Source organism: Notechis scutatus, chromosome 10 (genome assembly GCF_049901735.1).
Source record: "Notechis scutatus isolate UNSWTSFEM ecotype Mainland chromosome 10, rNotScu1.2, whole genome shotgun sequence".
Taxonomy (NCBI): domain Eukaryota; kingdom Metazoa; phylum Chordata; class Lepidosauria; order Squamata; family Elapidae; genus Notechis; species Notechis scutatus.
In genome coordinates, this window is record NC_142018.1 from 10727374 (window position 1) to 10746255 (window position 18882).

Genomic DNA, 18882 nt, shown 5'->3' on the forward strand with positions numbered 1-18882 from the left:
AATGTCCAGTTATCCTCGGCTGGAGAAAAAACTCTTCCAAGAACAGTTTTTAAAGGGAAGAAATTTAGTCCGAACCCAAAGTACATATAAATTATAAATAAAAACCAACACAAACCATGCTGCAGCAATTAACGAGACTGGCCAGGATAAAGAATTGCAGACTTCAAAAGATAACAAAACACACACAGTTGGGAGGACGCCAGAACCCAGATAAGACTTAACAAAGATAATGCACACTTTGCTTCCAACAAGGTTCTGTGCGCAAATACCCTTTTGATCCTGTTTTCCCAGTTGCAGCTAATGAAGGGAATCAAGGCCTTTTTCTCCCCCATAACCCACGTTGCTCCCTTATCCATTCCTTCCTGCATGCCCTTATGATGAAGTGGGGGTGGCCCTGGGTCTTCCTCTGAATGCTCAGATGGACTGTGCCCTTCCCCAGTTTCCTCCACAGCCACCAGAGCCACATTCCCATTCCCTGTCAGCTGTTCGACGTCCCCCTCGGAATCAGATTCCAACAGGAGCATCACATGTGTGATTCAATTTTTTTTTAATACTGGTTCTGTGGGCAGGCTTGGTGGGCGTGGCAGGGGAAGGATACTGTAAAATCACGAGGCAGAGGTGGTATTTGCCGGTTCTCCTAATTACTCAAAATTTCCGCTACTGGTTCTCCAGAACTGGTCAAAACCTGCTGAATACCACCTCTGATCTGCATGCCGTTTTTATACCCAACGCCAACCTGTTTGTGGCCTCTTTCTTGCATATATGACATTTTGCAGGTGATTTCCCTCAAGGCATGGGGTTTTTTGTCACAACTTTTCATAGTTTTATATGCTTAAAAGACCCTTGGAAAGTTATATCCCAACATTTCAGAGCAAAAAGTCAAGTTGACCCGTCATATCCAGGAAGTGTGAGCTCATGGTATCTGCTGAATGTAAACCAAACAGATTTCCTCACGTTATTGAACAGAACAGAATAACAGAGTTGAAAGATACCTTGGAGGTCTTCTAGTCCAACCCCCTGCTCACTATTTTTATTGCTCCCAAAGGTGATAGGCAACACCAACTTTTCTCTGTGGTTCCTGTGTTACTTTTGTCATTGCAAAGTTTGGAAACAATTGGTGGGATGAAACCTCATTTCTTGAAGAAAGTTGGCTTAGAAGGACTTGTTTATAGCAGGGTTGTCAAACTCTTAATGTCACATCGCCACGTGACGTATCGCAACATTTTTTTCCCCTTTGCTAAAAAGGGAATGGAGGTGGCCAGCGCGTGATACATCAAGCCCACGGCCCGTGAGTTTGACACCGTTGGTTTATAGAGTTCCTGGTTTTACTGTAGGGCTAACCTGTTATTCTCAGATTAAAATAAAAGGAACGAGTGTTACCCCTATTTTGAAGACTTAGATAACAAAGACGTCATTCCCCTCCATGTTCAGTTCTCTACTGCTCAAAGAAAGTATTGCAATGTAGTGTGTGTGTGTGTGTGTGTGTGTGTGTGTGTGTGTGTAAAGAATCAGCATGACTATTTCAGAGGTGGTATTCAGCAGGCTCTGACCAGTTCTGGAGAACCGATAGCAGAAATTTTGAGTAGTTCGGAGAACCGGCCAATACCACCTCTGACTGGTCCTGCCCCACCATCTATTCATCATTCAATGGGCCTCCCATTGAGTCCCAGATGATCAGCTGGGTCTTCTTTGGTTGCCCTGCACAGAAGAACGGAGCTGGAAAGCAGGTTAGTGGGGTGGGGTGGGGAATGGGGATTTTGCAGTAGCCTTCCCCTGCCACGCCCACCAAGCCACGCCCACTGAACCGATAGTAAAAAGAACTGAATCCCACCACTGGACTACCTCCATCAAAGCTGATTCCAGCTGGAGTATAGAACAATTCAAAAATGTAGTGCGAGACAGGAAGATGTCGAGAGATCTAGTCCATAGAATTGCCAAGAAGTAGACACGTCTGAATGGATAACAACAACAACATCATCATCATCATTATCATCGTCTTGTTAAATAAATAAAGGCACTTAAGAAGTGTGGGGTTAATCACCAAGAGAAATGGTATCTATGTGTTATTCACAGGGCAGGGCATTTTCTGCACAATGTTCTTGTTTAGCTTTTTTTGAGAGGGTAACTAATCAATGTTTTCCTTCTTGTCTTTCATCCCAGTCATTTCACTATGCTTCCCTGAGGGTAAAGAGCAAAAAATGGCCCAAAGGTAAGTGGTTGGAAAAATCAAGACTTTAATAAGAAAACATTAAAGGCACTGATCGAAGTAAAACATTGAATTTCACAGGTACAACACACAGTGGAGGACCTGGAGCATACTAAATTGTTGAGCTAGGTGCACAATGTGCACTATCATTTTTATCTCTGCTTTTTTCTAGTCTGTTCTTCTCTTCCCTTCCCCTCTTTTCTTTCCTTCTTCTCCCCTCTTCCCTTCCCCTCCCCTTTTCTCTTCCCTTCCCCTTTTCTCTTCTCTTCCCTTTCCCTCTTTCCTTCCTTTCCTTTCCACTCTTCTCTTCCCTTCCCCTTTTCTCTCTCTCTTCCTTCGTTCCTTCCTTCCTCCTCCTCCATAAATAATTGTTTACAAATCTCAGTGTCCAGGTTCCTGCAATCACCAAACCCTACTAAAACACAACCTAATTTAGGATTATATGTCAGCTTATTTTCTTCACCATTTCTCCTCCCCCTTTCTACCGTCTTGGAGATCCTCTTGTACATTAACGATAGAAATTCTGGTTAAAAAAAAAACCTTCTATAGCTTCCTTAGTTTTCTACAGAAAGGAAAAATAAAGCTGGGTGTAAACCAACACATTGATCATGTCAAACCTCCAGCCCATCTCAATTCTGCCCAATGCCTCCAGTGATTTCAGGGTGTTAATTAGTATGTAGAACGGTTCAATTTTTAAATGCCAGTCAGAAGGGGTCATTATGTGACGATTTCAATAAATCCATTTTGTAATCTGTTTGAAAAGCAGAAGATTGTTCGAGAGTAACCTCTTTTCTTTTATTACACACTTGTACACCGAGTTGTTCTACAATTCACCGAATTCATAATGTCGGTTCCAAAGAAATAAACTTTTTACACAGCTTAGCTATGAAGACTGCACAGAAGAAAGAATCATAATTTAATGGGATCTAAACTCTCGACTATGCTTCACAGCTGTAGGACAAATATAATTAATATAACAATGTAAACCCAATTTTTCACACTGCGCAGTCTGATGTTTTAATTAAATTTGCCCTCGGCTTTATAGGAAAAGTGATATGAATATTACCAGAAATTCTGTTTCTGGTGATAAAAGAAAAAGTGGCAAGAAAAAAGCAGAATAGAATTTCTGAGTGATCCACTTGTTTGAAAATAATGACAATAAAGTCTTCTGGTTTCTTAGTCCTCGACTTACGGCCACAATTGAGCCCAAAATTCCTGTTGTTAAGTAAGGCATTTGTTAAGTCAGTTTTTCCCCATTTTATGACCTTCCTTGCCTCAGCTGTTAAATGAATCACTGCAGTTGATCAGTTAGCAACCCGGTTGTTAAGTGAATCTGGCTTCCCCATTGACTTTGCTTGTCAGACGGTCGCAAAAGGAGATCACGTAACCCGGGGACCCTGCATAACCATCATAAATATGAACCCGTTGTCAAGTGGCCGTATTTGATCACATGACCACGAGGATTCCGCAATGGTGGTAGATGTGAAAAAAGGTCATAAGACACCTTTTCAGTGCCGTTGTAACTTTGAACAGTCACTAAATGAACTTTTGTAAGTTGAGGGCTACCTGCACTTAACCTTGAACCTCAGATAAATAAATAGGCTGGGCTGAACCTCACTGGACCTTGCTTTGTTAAGAGACAGAAAGAATGTGCAACACTGCACTGTCTGTTGTTTCTCTCCCTCCTGGGAATCCAGACTGCTTTCACCACAGTGGATTGGCATTGAAAGACCTCAAGAAGGAATTCAATGATGAGAGATTTTTTACTATTATTATTATCCCACCATAGGCTGAAATTTATCATGACAAGTAATAATGTTAGGACATAGAATTCTAATTGCCTTAGTAAGGCCACACCTAGGGTACTGCATCCAGTTTTGTTTACCACATTATAAAAAAGATGTTGAGACTCTAGAAAAAGCAACCAGGATGATTGGGGGACTGGAGGCTAAACATATGAAGAATGGTTGCAGGAACTGGGCATGGCTAGTCTAGGGAAGAGAAGGACCAGGGGAGACAGGATAGCAGTCTTCCAATATTGGAGGGGCTGCCACAGAGAGGAAGAAGGGGTCAAGCTATTTTCCAAAGCACCCGAAGGCCAAACAAGGAATAATGGATGGAAACTGATCAAGGAGAGATTCAACCTGGAAATAAGGAGAAATTTTCTGACAGTGAGAACAATCAACCCATGGAACAGAAGTTGCCTTCAGAAGTTGTGGGAGCTTCATCCCTGGAGGCTTTCAAGAAGAGACTGGACTGCCATTTGTCAGAAATGGCGTAGGGTCTCCCGCTTGGGCGGGGGGTTGGACTAGATGGCCTATAAGGTCCCTTCCAACTCTGATTATCTGTTATCTGTTAGAGTTGGAAGGGACTTAAGAGGACATGAAGTCCAATCCCTTGCACACTGCAGGATTCATTACACTCTCCCCAACAGATGACAATCCTACTTCCCTGCATACGTTATAGACTTAATTAATGCTCTTGCTAGATCTTATATTTGAGGCTGATTTTAATCGTGTTATTGTAATACAATACAAAAGTCAATACAAAATGCTTGCATTTACCGCTGTTCGTCTTTTGGCTGTATTGTTTAAATTATTAAAAGGGACTAATTGTTTTAAATCCTACTTCTGTTTGAAAAGCTCCAGAGAAAATGAAGGGATCCCTTACCTGTGATCTCCTACTCCGATGATATATAGGGAGTCTTCGCCTTCCAGTCACAACGGAGCCCAACATTTCTCTTCTTAAGTGAGGCTGTTGTTAAATGAGCTTTGCTCCATTTTACAACCTTTCTTGCCCCAGTTAGTGGCATGGCTGTTCAGTGAATCTGGCTTCCCCATTGCTCCTCAGAGGGTCACAAAGGGAATCACATGACCCCAGGACAGTGCAACCGTCATAAATACGAGTCAGTTGCCGAGCTTCACGAACTTCAAGTGATCATGGGGACACTACAACGGTTGTAAGTGTGAAACATGGTCATTGGTCACTTTTTTCAGTGCCGTTGTAACTCTGAATGGCCACTCAATTGTTGTAAGTTGAGGACTACCTGTTATTGTACCCCTTCTATGTCTTTTCTCTCTAGGTGGTTCTCTGAACAACAGTAGCCGGCGGCGAATTTCCTGTAAGGATTTGGGCCACGGTGACTGTGAGGGTTGGTTATGGAAGAAGAAGGATGCCAAAGGTTACTTCACCCAGAAGTGGAAAAAATACTGGTTTGTCCTGAAGGATTCTTCCCTCTACTGGTACACTAACCAAAACGTGAGTGCAAAGCGCAATTACAAGGGAGACAGACTCTGTAAACTGAATGAAAGAACCAGTTTGTTTTAGAGGAGGAGAGTAAGGAAGCTGAGAAGACCTTCCAATAAATGAATGGTTTGGTCAACAGGCAGGATTTTGATGCAGACAAGCGATTGAGCTGATCCACGAGGGATGAAGGTGCCCCATCAGACTTCCGCCCCTAGCAGAGAAATGGGCTAGCAGGGGGGGAAAGCTGCCTCTTTCTTCACCTAATAAGAAATGCAGTTTCAGTCCTTCTGTTCATGTGTGTGTGTGTGTGTGTGTGTGTGTGTGTAGACAGAAGAGAAAGAGAGAGAGAGAGAGTCAGATAGACAGAAGAGAGACACAGACAGAGAGAAATAGAAGGATAGACAAGATGATAAATGGATAGATGGATGGAGGGATGAATGGAGGGATGGAGGGATATGGATGGATGGACTATGATAGACAGATGGACGGACGTACGGATGGATGGATGGATATGCATGGCTGGGTTAAGATAGATGGATGGATGGATGGATGGATGGATGGATGGATGGATGGATGGATATGCATGGATGGACTAAGATAAACAGACAGGCAGACAGACAGATGGATGGATATGCATGGATGGGCTAAGATAGATAGATAGATAGATAGATAGATAGATAGATAGATAGATAGATAGATAGATAGATAGATAGATAGATAGATAGATAGATAGATAGATAGATATGGATGGATAGACTAAGAGATAGACAGACAGACAGATAGACAGATAGACAGACAGACAGACAGATAGATGAGGGAGGGAGGGAGGGAGGGAGAGAGGGAGGGGGGAGATCCATTATAATCTGGAAACCAGGGGTGCTAAGCATAAGCCAACCCAAATGTGAATTTCACAGTTCAAACAATTTGAAAGTAAACTTCTTTTAAATTAAACTAGGCTTATTTTAAGTCTAATTTTTTATTTCTATCTACACCACATAGAATCACAAAATAATTCGGGAGTTTTTCTCAGTCAGAAAACAATTCAAAGGTTTCCATAAAGCTTTTTTTCTGATTCGTAAAAGACAACGGCAGATTCATAGTCACATCAGAGCTGTAAATCAGTGAACTTAAGTGCCTTTAATTCTGGTTTCGATTGTGGCCCAGGCTTGCAGAAAGTAACATTAAACCGGCTTCAAAAAATCATATACCTCACATGGAACTGAATGCAATTATAGTTCCATATTCCTGAGCATAATGTGGTTATTAATAGACAGAAAATTAATTTTTTTTTCTGAAAGTGCTTAGGATTTAAAGGCCATCTACAAACAGAATTGGTACCAGCTATAGCATGCTCAGTGATCTGGCAACCTAATTATCTGTGATGGAAGGGAGATATGGGACAATCTCTGCCAACCTTGATTCTGTCTCAGCGGTATTTTCTCATTCCTTCAATCGCAGGATGAAAAGGCAGAAGGATTTATCAGTTTACCCGAGTTCAGAATAGACAGAGCAATTGAATGCAGAAGGAAACAGTAAGTATGAACTAGAATCACTCGAAGTAGATATGCAAATAGCTTACAGGCCCAACGAAGCTGCTTGTGCTTTGTGTAAAATTGTGCAAAGCTGCTTTTAGGGGTGCAATTCTAGGATCCCCAAATTTGAAGGAGCTTCACATTTGAAGGCTAGTTTGGATAATAAAACATCTGCAAGAAAAAAGCCAAGCTCAGAGAGCACCAAGGACCCTATAGTAGTACTCCTCTTCCTCTTCCTCTCCCACTCCCTTCTAGCACTGATGATGTTACCTAGTTTGGGTAATGAAACGTCTGCAAGAAAAGAACCAAGCTCAGAGAGCAACAAGGATCCTACAGTCTTCCTCCTCCTCCTCCTCCTCCTCCTCCTCCTCCTCCTCCTCTCCCACTCCCTTCTAGCACTGTTAAATTCAGCAGAAACTCTTGATGGAGGATGAGTTCCTCGATGTACAGGTAGTTCCTCGACTTACAACCACAATTGGGAGCAGAACTGGTTATCAATTGAGTCACACCCAAAGTTACAAGCCTTTTTGCCATCATTAAGTAATCACAGCACCCATTAAGTGAATTCTTGTAGTCGTTAAACAAGCATGTGGTCATTAACATGAATCGAGGTTCCCTGTTGGCCTTGCTTGCTAGAAGCTTCTCTGGAAGTCTGCAAATCATGAACACATGACCCCCAAGACTCTGCAACTGTCATGAACACACGCCAGTTGACAATACCCAAATTTTGATCAAGTGACCATGGGAATGCTCTAACGGTTTATTAAGCCCAAGGAATGTAGAAATGACTTCCTCTCTGATCTGCTTTCCGAATTTAATTTCCCACCTACTTCATGCTAAGGCCATTTTAACCACGTTTTCCAGTTTGTCCTTCTTGAACTATTTTTTTTTAAAAGCCCTCCATGCTTATTTGTACATAGATTTTTCTAGAATGCTCATGTCATGCTTAATGTTCGATTTGTGCAAGCAAAGAACTGGGTCACAACATTTGGAGACATCTAGAATCCAGACAATTGTTGTCTGGGCAATGGGAATTATGAGCATTCAAAAGAAAGAAGCAGGTCAAATGCAATTCTCGGCTATCTCTTGAGAAAATTCCTGGTTTGCATGCCAGCATTTTACGTCACGAAGTGAAATTTTGAAGGAAATCAACCCAAGCACCAGCACTTGCAACTTAGACCTAATATGGGAATGCCAATATTTATAAATTCGATTTCTAATCTTAGCTGCAATCCAGACTTACGGGTACTTCTCAACCTATAACACTTTGTTTAGTGACCATTTAAAGTTACTTATGAAAAAAAGTGGCTTATGACCATTTTTCACACTTACAACCATTGGAGTATCCCCGTGGTCACATGATCAAAATTCAGATGCTTGGCGACTGACTCATATTTATGACAATTGCATTGTCCCGGGGTCATGTGATCAAGAGCCGTGGTGGCGCAGTGGTTAGAATGCAGTACTGCAGGCTATTTCTGCTAACTTCCAGCTGCCAGCAGTTCAGCAGTTCGATCCTGACCGGCTCATGGTTGACTCAGCCTTCATGTCAGAGTTCCGATGGATGCCCTAATTAAACCTTTTGAGGTTGGTAGAATGAGGACCCAGATTGTTGGGGGAAAGATGCTGACACTATAAATTGCTTAGAGGGGGCTGTAACACACTGTGAAGTGGTATATAAGTCTACGTAGTATAGCTACTTTCCTTCTTTCCTTCCTGCCTTCCTTCCTTCTTTTCTTCCCAGTGGTTGGAATGTAGTGTTGCAGATTAATTCTGCCCACTGCCAGCAGTTCAGTCTTGACCGGCTCAAGGTTGACTCAGCCTTCCAGCCTTCCGAGGTTGGCAAAATGAGGACCCAGATTGTTGGGGGCAATATGCTGACTCTGTAAACTGGTTAGAGAGAGCTGTAAAAGCACTATGAAGCCGTATATAAGTCTAAGTGCTATAGCTACTTTCCTTCCTTCCTTCCTTCCTTCCTTCCTTCCTTCCTTCCTTCCTTCCTTCTTCTCATTCTCATCTCCTTCCTTCCTTCCTTCCTTCCCAGTGGTTAGAATGCAGTGCTGCAGGCTAATTCTGCCCATTGCCAGCAGTTTGATGTTGATTGGCTCAAGGTTGACTCAGCCTTCCAGCCTTCCAAGGTTGGTAAAACGAGGACCCAAATTGTTGGGGGCAAGAGGCTGACTGTGTGAACCACTTAGAGAGGGCTGTAAAAGCACTATTTAAGTCTAAGGTCTATTGCTATTTGCAACCTTCAACCAAGCAAAGTCAATGGGGAAGCCAGATTCATTTAACAGCCATGTTCCCAACTTTACAACCGCAGTGATTCACTTAACGGTTGTGGCCAGAAAGGTTATAAAATGGGGCAAAACCTATGTCTCGCTTAGCAACAGAAATTTCGGACTCCATTATGCTCAGAAGTCAAGAACTACATGTATATGCTGGTGCACACATAGAGATTTACGGTGAAGTGACTCGGAGTCCAGCATTTGAAGAGACAGCTTCGGTCCATATTAATGCAAGCACCCAAATCTCCCATGACAGAGTCCTTGGAAAATCCTCATTGTGTCTCACTTCATTTGACTGGACTTGTCTGCCATCTAGCGGACTCCAGTTGCTTCAAGACCTGTATCTTTATCATAGTCTGTCCTGGTATTTTCTCAACCCTGCCAGCTTTAAGAGGTGTGGACTTCAACTCCCAGAATTCCCCAGCCGGGATTCCGTTCAAAGCCACTGGAAATGTTGTGTTTCTCTGTAGAATTATGTGCCATATCTGCATCTCACGGCAGGAGCATAGTTTGATGCTTACCTCCTGACTAAACACCCCCTATAATATCAACAAGGAAGATGTGTCCGTAGATCATGTGAAATCTGTGCTTGCTGCCTTTGGAAGTCCAGACAAAGAAATCAAAAGCACAAATATGAATACTACCTTTATTATAAGGTCATAGTAAAAAGAATCTTGCAAGTCTAGAAGTCTATTCTTAGGTTTCAGAGAAGTAGGGAGGGTCAGTTCTGAGATTCTTTGTCCATGCCCAATTTTGGATTCAGAATTTTCTTCTCAGGCCATTGTCTAGACTGCAGCTCTTCTTCCTGTCTCCTAAGGTTGTCCTCACTTTGGAAAACTTTGGAAGAGTGAAGAACTTTACATCTTGAGCAGAAATTCTATGTCAGAGAAAAGAAAGTTGGGGGGTCATGTCAAACTCTCAAAGTCTACTTGGAAACTAATGATTGACAACTCTGCGAATTGTATTTCAAAGGATTTGAACCTGGTCACCACCAAATTCAAACAGTAACTTGACTCCGGGAAGAGCCAGTTTAGTCTAGTGGTTAAAGCATTGGGTTAGAAAGGAGACTGAGTTCAATTCCCACCTTAGGCATGAAAGCCAGCTGGGTGATTTTGGGCCAATCACCAGGAGACTGTGAGTTCTAGTCCCACCATAGGCATGAAAGCTGGCTAGGCGACTTTGCGCCAGGTACTCCCTCAGCCCAATCTACCTCACTTTGTTATTGTGAGGAAAATAGGAGGAAGGGGCACTGCCTTATGGAGGAGGAGGAGGAGGGGAGGAGGAGGAGGAGGAGGAGGAGGAGGAGGAGGAGGAGGAAGAGGAAGAGGAGGAAGAGGAGGAGAAGAAGAAGAAGAAGAAGAAGAAGAAGAAGAAGAAGAAGAAGAAGAAGAAGAAGAAGAAGAAGAAGAAGAAGAAGAAGAAGAAGAAGAAGAAGAAGAAGAAGAAGAAAGGGAGGAGGAGGAGGAAGAGGGGAGGGGAGGAGAGGAGAAGGGGAGAAGAAGGAGGAGGAGGAGGAGGGGAGGGGAGAGGAGAGGGAGAGGGAGAGGGAGAAGAGGAAGACAAGAAGAAGAAAGGAAGGAAGGAGGGATACAAATAAATGCAATATAAATAAAAGTCAGTAGAACTGGACAAGTTGCTGTCATATTAATAGATGCTAAATTTTCTTTTTTTCTTCTTCTTCTCTCTCCTTTCCTTCCAGTGCTTTCAAGGCTTGCCACCCCAAAATCAAGAGCTTCTACTTTGCAACAGATTGCCTGGAAGAAATGAACCGGTAAGTTGTTCTGAGATTCTGCATTGAGTGAGGATAACAGAACAGCAGAGTTGGAAGGGACCCTGGAGGTCTTCTAATCTAACCCCTTTCTCAGGCAGGAAACCCTATACCACGCCAGACAAATAGTCATCCATGATTTACTCTGATTTCACTCTGATACGTGTAGAGCAGGAGAAAAGAAGGATGGTGTTCTTCTATCTTCAGATACTTATGTTGAAATTCCCACCACTATGAGCAGATACAACATGACTATTTTGCTGCCCCAGACAGCAGGACTGGACTAACACTGAGGTTAAGAATACCAATCAGAAAGCAGCATCCTGGAATATTTAAAGGTGTATCAAAGAGCTGTGAAATGGGAAACTTCACATTGTGCTTCGGGGTTATCAATCTGCAGACAGCCCCACAAATGTTGCAGAATGCAATTTCCCAATTTCTAAGTCAACCTTGTCAAAGATGAGACAAAGTAGGAGAGTGCGAGGAACATACGAAGTTGGATAGTTGGTTAAAATTGAATAAATAACACAGAAATTGAATGAATGAATGAACAATTAAATGCAATTTTAAAACTATTATCATCACCAGCAACTATAAATTTTCTACTCACTGCTTAATATAAGGAGGGTTTAAAGCCATTTGAACCCATTTCTCTTTTTAAAAAACCTTTCAATAGATGGATGAACCGTCTAGGTCTGGCTGCCATTGGTTACACACCTGATGACAAGGATATTCGGCCAGATGAAGGTGAGATTCTTTTCTTGATGGCAATGGGATGGGATGGGATGGGATGGGATGGGATGGGATGGGATGGGATGGGATGGAATAGAATAGAATAGGGTAGGGTAGGGTAGGGTAGGGTAGGGTAGGGTAGGGTAGGGTAGAATAGAATAGAATAGAATAGAATAGAATAGAATAGAATAGAATAGAATAGAATAGGTAGCGTAGTGTAGAGTAGAGTAGAGTAGAGTAGAGTAGAGTAGAGTAGAGTAGAGTAGAGTAGTAGAGCAGAACAGAACAGAGCAGAACAAAACAGAACACAATAGAACAGAGGAGAGCAGTGCAGAACAGAACAGAACATTTTATTTAGTCAAGTGTGATTGGACACACAAGGAATTTGTTTCTTGTGTATAAGCTCTCCATGTATATGCAAAACAGCAGAGTAATAATAGTAATAATGATGATACCAATAAGAGAAGGTAGTAAAAAAAGATGGAAAGGATAATAGTAATACAGCCATACTATATGGGTGAATATACTTAGACATAAGACAATGCTCTGGGAATTAGTTGTTCAAAAGAGGCAATTGAAAATATCCAACTTCTCTGCGGCCTTTGGGAAACCTTGCCTTGCAAAGCATAAATTTCCGAACAAAATGAAAACCTTTTTTTAGCAGATTATTGGAGTGAAAGTGACCAGGAAGATGTTGACAACTCCTTAATGCTGAAACAAGAAGGACCCATTGTGCTTTGTGACTCCTACCACCGGACCCCCTCGGTGAGTCCAGCATTGTGAAATGCAACCTTTCGAATTTCACCCTGCATTCCCCCCCCCCTTTTTTTTGTCTCCCTTTCTAGATGTCCCAAAGGCGCTTTTTTCCAAAAGGCAACTAGACTTTCTTTGAATTTTTGTTCGAAAACCTTTCGCTTCTCACTCAAGAAGCTTCTTCAGTTCTAGCTCCTTTAGAACCTCAAGAAGCTTTTTGGGTGAGAAGCAAAATGTTTTCAATCAGAAGGAAGGAAGGAAGGAAGGAAGGAAGGAAGGAAGGAAGGAAGGAAGGAAGGAAGGAAGGAAGGAAGGAAGGAAGGAAGGAAGGAAGGAAGGAAGGGAAGAAAAGAAGAAAGAAAGAAAGAAAGAAAGAAAGAAAGAAAGAAAGAAAGAAAGAAAGAAAGAAAGAAAGAAAGAAAGAAAGAAAGAAAGAAAGAAAGAAAGAAAGAAAGAAAGAAAGAAAGAAAGCAGTTGCCTTTTTGGAAAAAGCAGCTTTGGGACAACCATGACCTGGATGATGGAGAATCTTCATGGAAACTCTTTCTGGGTGTGTTGGGAATTGAAATCAACAGTCAGCTGGATGTCACAGAGATAATACATTTCACTAACAGAGATGCTCTTGGAAGCAACTCTGCAAGAAGCAATAGCAATAGCACTTAAGACTTATATACTTACATACTTCACAGTGTTTTTATATCCCTCTCTAAGTAGTTTACAGAGTCAGCCTCTTGCCCATAACAATCTGGGTCCTCATTTTACCCACCTCGAAAGGAGGGAAGGCTGAGCCAACCTTAAGCTGGTGAAATTTGAAGTGCAAAATTGCAGTCAGCAGAAGTAGCCTGCAGTACTGCACTCTAACCACTGCGCCACCACGACCCAGTAACAGCCTGTTGAAAGAAAGAAAGGGATTTACCTTGGAAGAGTCTATCTTGTATGGTTCCAGCGTCTTTCCATAACTATATCTTACAATCGGGTGTTTTATTTATTTTTAGATGAATTCTTCAAGTCCATTCCCTGAGCCCAAACATGGCCGTCACTTCTCCAATGAATCAACCTATTCCCATTCTTCTGCAGAAGAATCCCGACAGGATCCAGCAGCAGGGAGCACTCACTCTGCAGGAGGTTCTAGACCTCCCTACAGAGAACGGCGTTCGTGGCAGGATCTTATAGAGACTCCGTTGACCAGTTCAGGACTCCATTTTCTCCAGACTGTCCCTACTGATTCAGACTATGTGAACGAGAGATTTGGGGTGTCCCCGGAGAGTCGGCGACAAGCCACCTTACCTGTCCAGAGACGCCACAACCACGATCAGGATGGCCCTTTCCCATTGGTCGAGTGCTACAAAGGTCACAGTTCTCACTCCAAGCCCCAGAAGCAAAGAAGCCAAAGCCTTCCACGAAATCGCGATGTCCGGATCAAAGGGCGAGTAAAAACGAGTGGGATCTCTGAAGAGCGGTCGGAAGAGGAATTGGCCGTTAAAAAGCCGAGTAACTTGTGTGAAGAGGGTAAGAGGTTAAAAGAACTGGACTTGGTTAAATTGTTTGCCAAACAAACAAATGACCGAACAAGCGAGTTGTTTCCTGCAAAAGCCCCCTCCTCCTTTTGCTTCTCTTTTAATCCTGATGGGAGAGGCCATTCATCGTCCACCTGTGGCCTTACTCCCACGTCAACTCTGAGTTCTTAATTGTTCCTTCCTTTTGGCAGCTCTGCGCATGTGCAGGCTGGGAACCGGTTCCAGAAGCTCCCCTGCCTTACTGCTGTCCGAGCCCGAAGGCAGCTGATGACTGCCAGCCTGCCCTGGCCCCACCTCTGCCTCTGACACAGAGCCCTCATCTGAGCCTTCCTCAACCTCCAGGAATGGCCCAGGTTCCTCCCCAACCTCCTCACTACTGTCCGACTCTGTTGCCGGCTCCGCCAGCCACCAGCGGGCCACAACATCTAATTCAACCCCTTGATCAAGGCAGAAGACTTATACTATCCCAGTCAAATAATTGTCCAGTCTGTTTTTGAAAACCTCCAACGATGGAGCGCCCACAACTCCTGGAGTCAAGCCATTCCACTGATTAATTGTTCTCATTGTCAGAAAATTTCTCCTTACTTCTAGGTTGTGTCTCTCTTTGACAAGCTTCTTCCACCCATTAGATAGAAACTACGTATACCTTCCCTAACACAGAGGTGGGGATCCTGTGGTCATATGCTGAACAACAAGCCCCAGTGTTCCTTATGCCATCGGTCATGCTGGTCAATCAGCAATATTTGTAGAATCAAAAGTTCCCAGCTATTCTGGAAAGTTTTGAATATAAGTCATCTTCAATGTACAATGTGGAACATATAACCACTTGTTTACAATTACAACGACATTGTATAAAAGGTGACTTATGACTAGTCCTTAGATTGGGAACCATCACAAGCACCCCCATGGTCATGTGATCAAATTTTGGTGCTTGGCAATTTGTATGTATTTACGAGGGTTGTGGAGTTTTGAGACTTACCATAATTGGCATTTTTGACTCTCCCAGCCAATTTTTTGACAAGCAAAGTCAATGGGAGGAGCCAGATTCACTTAACAGGTGCATTATTCCCTTATCAACTGCAGTGATTCACTTAACAACTTGGGCAGAAAACGGTCATAAATTTGGCCATAACTCACTTAACAACCATCTTGCTTAGCAATGGAAATTTTGATCCCAATTGGGGTCATAATTTGAGGACCGATTGTAGACAATAGGACCTTAAGTCCAGATTTTATATTTTGTGACACTATCAATGACTTCAAATAGGATTTTTGAAATGTATTAAGAGCCAGCTATAGCTCTGAAATTCTGTTGCTTGGTTTAGTTCATTCCCAGAGTTCACGTAGGTTGGAACTTGGCTCTTTAATAGATTTTATTTTTACATTTCATTGGGATTAAACAAAGATAACAAGAGCAATAGCACTTGGATTTATATACTGCTTTATAATGCTTTACAGCCCTCTCTAAGTGGATTACAGAGTCAACATATTGTCCACAACAATCTGGGTCCTCATTTTACTGACCTTGGAAGGATGGAAGTCAACCTTGAGCCGGTCAGGATCGAACTGCTGGCAATGGGCAGAATTATCCTGTAATATTGCATTCTCACAGAAAAGAAGGGAGGGAGGGAGGGAGGGAGGGAGGGAGGGAGGAGGAAGGAAGGAAGGAAGGAAGGAAGGAAGGAAGGAAGGAAGGAAGGAAGGAAGGAAGGAAGGAAGGAGGAGGGAGGGAGGGAGGGAGGGAGGGAGGGAGGGAGGGAAGGAAGGAAGGAAGGAAGGAAGGAAGGAAGGAAGGAAGGAAGGAAGGAAGGAAGGAAGGAAGGAAGGAAGGAAGGAAGGGCAATAACAATAGCACACTTATATACTGCTTCACAGTGCTTTACAGCCCTCTCTAAGCAGTCTACAGAATCAGCATATTGCCCCCAACAAGCTGGGTCCTCATTTTACCAACCTCAGAAAGATTAGAAGTTGAGTCCACCTTAAGCCAGTAAGAACTGAACTGCCAAACTGCTTGCAATCAGCAGTCAGCAGAATTAGCCTGCAGTATTGCAATACTGCATTCTAACAACTGCACCACCCCAGCTCTTGAGCCGGTCAGAATCAAACTGCTGGCAGTTGGCAGAATTAGCCTGCAATACTGCATTCTAACCACTGCACCACCACGGCTCTGATTCGCACAATATTCATCTGCCACAATAAGGATTGCAGTTTTTCACTTTGTTTCCCTTCACTATAAATATATCTTGCTTCTAAAGCAGGCTTGCTTCTCTTTAGAAAAAGTAGAAGAACGAAGGAAGAGCACCGATGGTCTTCATGAACTCTACAAGACTTTGGAACAAGCCAGTTTGTCAGCCTTTGGAGAGCAACGCCCTTCCACCAAGCAGGAATTCCGGAGGTCCTTCGTAAAGAGATGCAATGACCCTGTCATCAATGAAAAGTTGCATCGCATCAGAGTACTGAAAAGTACTTTAAAAGTAAGAACATGTTCTCCCTGTAATACAGGGGTCTTCAAACTTGACAGCTTCAAGCTCAACTCCCAGAATTCCTCCTCCAGCTCAGGAATTCTGGGAGTTGAAGTCCACAAGTCTTAAAGCTGTCAAGTTTGAAGACCTCTGCTTTAAGACTTGTGGATTTCTACTCCCAGAATTCCTCCTCCAGTCACGTTAGCTCAGGAATTCTGGGAGTTGAAGTCCACAAGTCTTAAAGCAGAGGTCTTTCAAACTTGACAGCTTTAAGACTTGTGGACTTCAGTTCCCAGAATTCCTCCTCCAGTCATGTTAGCTCAGGAATTCTGGGAGTTGAAGTCCACAAAGTCTTAAACTTGCCAAGTTTGAAGACCCTTGCTGTAGTAGATTCAGTGAAAGGGGCTGTAGATTATTACAGTAAGAACTGAAGAGTTTTTCCACTCCTGAATCAGAGGAATGTAGAAAGGCCAATTCTCCATCCAGTGGCCATCTCTAAATCCAAGCAGAAGGCCAATTTGACCCAGGAATGTTCACAAGACTTTGCTGCTCTCATTCAAATAGTGACATCATCACATTACAAGATGTTCCCCTTATGGCCTGGGTGAAACATCATGACACCAAGACAGAAAAGGGCAAGAACTGGAGCGTGATGTCAGGCATGAAGGATCAGGATCGCAAATAAGTTCCAGTTCAGAAGATTTATTGCTGAAGCCTATAAACAAGAATCTGGTCAACTAACATACAATACTAAATTGGGGTGTGATAAGAGTCAACAGAATTCAAGAGGGGCTGGACTTATAACATTAGTGGGAATGAAATGACTCTAGGCTAATGATTCACTTGACTCCACCTTCCAGCTCAGCCTCCTTTTTTCCTTTCACATAATGACATAATGTTGCTTTCATCATTCTGCTTGCTTCTCCCACCCATTTCATCCCAGACACTGAATTTCACCCTAAATGGATCTAAATGTTTGATTCAACTCATTCTTTTGTTCTTCCTTTGTCAACTTAATCTAATTCCTCTGCTTCTTTTCCCACCCACTCCCTTTTCCTTATGTTTTATTTCAAAATTGAAGGGAGGTTTTTTTTTCTCTCAGGTTAACCTTCAGAGATAGCATCAAGCCAAAATTAAAGTTCAAAATTAAATGAATAATAATGAACCATAAATCACGCACACGTCAAAAAAAAAAACCTGATTAGATCTTGTAGCCTCAAGAATGCAGTTAGCTGGAGGGCTTTTAATACTACTGCTATTCACAAAGTGGAGTTATTAAGCTATTATTTCTTTTCTTCTTTTAATGAATTCTTTTTTTCTGCTAAGATAAAGGTGGAAAATATGAAGCAGGCTAAAAAAAAATGAAGGAAACTTCTGAAATCCTTGTGAAATGAATGAGAGAGTGTGGTTGCATAAGGGAAGGCCAGTTTGGTGTAGTAGTCAAGACACTGGGCTAGAAACCAGGAGAGTGAATTCTCGTTCTGCCTCAGACAGGAAGCCAGCTGGGTGACTTTGGGCCTGTTACTCTCTGGGAAGGAAACTAGAGCAACCTTCTAGACCAGCAGTGTCAAACTCAATTTCATTGATGGCTGTATCAGGCTTGTGTTTCACCTTGGGGGGCAGGGGCTGGGGGCATGTCCAGGGGGGGCATGTCCAGCTCGACATCACTCATGCTGGGGGGAACCTGTGGTGGCCAAGTGCTAGGGCAGGATTTCCCTCAGACCCTTGCTCACTCCCCTTATAATCTTCCTTCCTTCCTTCCTTCCTTCCTTCCTTCCTTCCTTCCTTCCTTCCTTCCTTCCTTCTTTCTTTCTTTCTTTCTTTCCTTCCTTTTCTTTTTTCCTTGCCTTTTCATTCTCCTTTCTTCTTCCTTCCCCTCTTTCCTCCTTCTTCCTTCCTTACTCTCTTCCCGTCTTTCCTTCTTTTTTCTTCGCCTTCCCTCTTTCCCTTCTTGCATGCTCAAATGCAAAAGGGGAAGCATGTTTTGTTTTTAGTTTGTTTTGCTAGCTCACTGACAACAAAAACAGAGCTTGGGGGGAGCATGCACACACATCCCACCCCAGTTGTCCGCCGCAAGCTCTGTCTTCCCTGGCAGAGGAACTGCAGGCCAGTCCTTTGCTGTTTTCAGGGCGGCCCTGCGAGCCAGATCTAAGCACCCCCCGGGCCTTCAGTTTGACACCCCTATTCTAGAGAGTCATGAATGTTTGATGTTCTCCTTAATCAAACAAGGGCATCAAAAAGATCTATGACTTGTGTCTTCCAAGACTGGCAAAATAGTTCAAAGCCTGGCACCTTTGGCATTGCGGTCATTTATATCTTCCTATGTCTGGACGTTCAGCGGCCCATTTGGCTTTCCATTTAGGAATCGATTGTTAAAATTG

At 42.9% G+C, this 18882-nt stretch overlaps 1 protein-coding gene across 4 annotated transcripts in view; it reads left to right on the top strand.

Annotated features, from left to right (window-relative positions):
* Positions 1-18882, top strand: part of LOC113416601 (connector enhancer of kinase suppressor of ras 2-like) — a 357297-nt gene that overhangs the window by 327946 nt on the left and 10469 nt on the right. For 3 of the 4 annotated variants that reach the window (XM_087972082.1, XM_087972080.1, XM_087972083.1), the window contains exons 16-23: positions 2161-2209; positions 5289-5464; positions 6911-6984; positions 10969-11040; positions 11714-11784; positions 12431-12534; positions 13518-14031; positions 16314-16513. In XM_087972082.1, the coding sequence (XP_087828208.1) occupies positions 2161-2209; positions 5289-5464; positions 6911-6984; positions 10969-11040; positions 11714-11784; positions 12431-12534; positions 13518-14031; positions 16314-16513 (1260 nt within the window). The remainder of the gene's footprint in view (positions 1-2160; positions 2210-5288; positions 5465-6910; positions 6985-10968; positions 11041-11713; positions 11785-12430; positions 12535-13517; positions 14032-16313; positions 16514-18882) is intronic. The other variant, XM_087972081.1, reaches the window with a different exon arrangement.